Below are 3054 nucleotides of genomic sequence, written 5' to 3'. Positions count from 1 at the left end.
ACACCCTGTATATAAAAATTTTACAAAAAAACTTTTTTAGTATTTGAAATAGTGTTCCAATTTATATAAAAATACTGAGAAAAATTTTAATTAGATTAAAATAAGATAACTGATGTAAAATTTTAATTTATAAGATTATTTTAAAATTATAATGTATTATAAATTACTTCAAAAGCAAAAGATATGTTCATGTTTTAATATATTTATATAAATGTTATAATATAACATATATAATATGTACATAATAGAAATGTATATACGTGTATACCCAGTCAGAAATGATAATGAAATCGACATCGAATCGGCGTCGATTCGATGTCGATTCCATTATCATTTCTGACTGGATAGATACATACATATATATTAATGTAAAATATTACAATACATCAAAGACGTTTATTTTCTTTTTTTTTATCTGTGAAAGAAGAATCCCATAAACATCAGCAAGTACTGGTACAACAGTACGATGTCAACGTAAATCTGCGTAGTTGCGAAAATAACTTCGTCGGGACTCAATTCTATTCTGCGTCCACCCATGATTGTCTGCACGTCAAAGTACAAATACTGAAAATACATAAAATAATTTTATCATTGAGGTTTGTCTTAATTTATTTATCTATTTAATTTATTTTAATTTATTACAGGAAATTAATTATTGACAACCTTCCCGATTAATTTTCGCAATGAACATACAGAAAATACAGAGGTACAATATAGTTCTTCTTAGTATACCTATTTATTTTTATTTTTTTTTATTTTAGATTAATTATATATCTCTTAATAATTGCTATATAAATTGCAATAAGTAGCATTATATTAATATAAAGAATTGAAAGAACTGAAGTAGATAAAAATTTCCAGCTGAATTAAAATCAACATTGCAGCTCCTAGATGTAAAAATTAGAGGAGCTTTAAAGTCCAAAGAATTAAAATATTATTAAAATGAATGTTGGTGAATAGATTTTTTCATGAGAATCCAAAATACACAGACCATGCACAGCAGGAGCGTTCCAATGATAGCTATTATCAGGCGTAGAACCATTATATGAGTGAACAATAGGATTATTAGCACCGTAAAAATAGATACAATCGCCACCAGCCCAATTACCATCAGCAAACCCGGTCTCATTGTCAAATCAAACTGCAATTTCATCATCAAACGATTCTTCATTTATATATTCTTTCTTTGTTTCTTTGTTTGATTTAAACGCAAATAAATTAAAACAGAAAATAATAAAGTTGCATATTTACAACAGAAATTAAGTTTCTGAGAAATATTAAAAGACAAATTAATTAATGTAACGTTTTAACAATACAGATTGAATCAGAAATAAAAGAATTCAAAAATATAATTAAAAGATATAAAGATATTTATAAAAGACATAAATATGGGTAGTAAATGAAAAATAAAAAAATTAAGAGAAAATTAGTTAATGTCATATTTTAATGCAAGTTCCAAGGCATACTAAGTCAAAAAACATCGAGATATAAAATCACAATGGGAATATAGAATAAAAACATGGGACTACCGTGGAGAATGTTGCTATAAGAGCTATAATCATCGTAACGATGGCGGTCATGCTCAAAACGATGAGAATCACCTCGATGGTATAAAACACAGAGACGAAGGCGGCTAGGTATGACATTCCCATTGTCTGTGATTTATGAGAAATTTAACTGAATTAATTCTAATTTACGGGGACCACACCATTGTGTAAAGAAAAGAAGTAAACGTGAAGATATCGTACCAGTAGGATCAGGCAAATGTAATTGAATGGAGGCGTTCGTCTGGCGTGCATTGAGCAGGATACAGTACAGTACGAGACGATGAAGACCACCCTAAAATGCAAATGATTTAATTAGATTAAAATTTATAAAAATAAAAAGTACAATCAATGAATAAATACATTTGGTTTTTTAAAACCTTCCCAGGTAGTAAGCTACGTCATTTTGGCGTCATTTTGACGTCAAATGACGTCATTTGACGTAATAGAAAGAAATATAAACTAATCATAAATTGATATTATATATAATACTTATATTAATATTATTATATATTATCACTACTATTGTAAAATGTTAAAGTATAGATAAAATATTATATTATATTTATTAATAATAATATTATTTATATTGTCTTCGTTCTCTAATTTTTTTGCACTTAATATCACAAGTCAATGACAAGAAAGCGTCTTTATCTAAGCAATCTTACATGGCAACGATCCACAGATACCAGTACACCATCATAAACTTCTGTGCTTCATCCCTGGAAAATAATTCAGAAGATCATAGTAGAAGCTTAAAGTACAGAATTGGAAAGAACACTTCTCTTCTGTGTGCATTCACCAGAACAAAAAGATCGATATGACGAAGATAGTGAATATCAGCTGCAGCGTGAGGAGGCAGAAAACCTTGCGAACAAAGCTTCTCCTGATAATGATGTCCTTGAAGTCGCCTATAAATTCGTCGGCCTCTTCTTGCGGTAACATGTTTCTCCTGCGTTGTTCCCGTACCCAGGCTTTGTACAGTTCTAAATTCTCTCTTTCCCTCTGTGCTACCATTTCATCTGTCACAGTGACAGTGTAAGGCCCCTGGAATTGGAATTAATTATTATTAAACTGAAAATTGCTCAAATTCTTTCAATTGCATTATTACTTATAATTTTAACAATTCTAATGTCACAATTATTTATTAGAAATAAGCAAGAGGACAGCCATTAAAGAAGATTTATAGAAATTTATAGAAATGTGATAGAAAAGGAGACTATAGAAAAATATAATTATATTAGAGTAAAAAGCTTATGTAAATCTGACGAACTATTAAATTCAATGATACTGAGAATTAAGATCTGGGTATCAATCAAATGAAATTTTATCCCTAGGATGGTAAGTAAAAAGTGAAAATTTTAACCATTGAAGTTAATGAAGAAATTTTTCACTTTTCACTTTTTATCCTAGAAAAAAAGTTTCATGATTGATACCCTGCTGTTTACGTGATTGAAACGTCACTTACACTTTTTAGTTTCTGGCCTTTGATTAACGGCGGCAGCTGAGG

At 29.1% G+C, this 3054-nt stretch overlaps 1 protein-coding gene across 1 annotated transcript in view; it reads right to left on the bottom strand.

Moving 5' to 3' along the window:
- Nucleotides 1-366: 366 nt before the first annotated feature.
- Nucleotides 367-3054, bottom strand: part of LOC108764942 (protein lifeguard 3) — a 5225-nt gene continuing 2537 nt past the window's right edge. Inside the window, exons 2-8 of the mRNA XM_018513353.1 lie at nucleotides 3013-3054; nucleotides 2347-2591; nucleotides 2213-2266; nucleotides 1749-1839; nucleotides 1530-1655; nucleotides 992-1141; nucleotides 367-564 (exon numbers count right to left, since the gene is read on the bottom strand). Coding sequence (XP_018368855.1) covers nucleotides 412-564; nucleotides 992-1141; nucleotides 1530-1655; nucleotides 1749-1839; nucleotides 2213-2266; nucleotides 2347-2591; nucleotides 3013-3054 — 861 coding nt within the window. The 3' untranslated portion in view covers nucleotides 367-411. The remainder of the gene's footprint in view (nucleotides 565-991; nucleotides 1142-1529; nucleotides 1656-1748; nucleotides 1840-2212; nucleotides 2267-2346; nucleotides 2592-3012) is intronic.

The sequence above is a fragment of the Trachymyrmex cornetzi genome, unplaced genomic scaffold (assembly GCF_001594075.2).
Source record: "Trachymyrmex cornetzi isolate Tcor2-1 unplaced genomic scaffold, Tcor1.1 scaffold1160, whole genome shotgun sequence".
NCBI classification, from domain to species: Eukaryota; Metazoa; Arthropoda; class Insecta; order Hymenoptera; family Formicidae; genus Trachymyrmex; species Trachymyrmex cornetzi.
The sequence above is the reverse complement of the archived record's forward strand: the minus strand, read 5'-3'. Positions and strand labels throughout refer to the sequence as shown.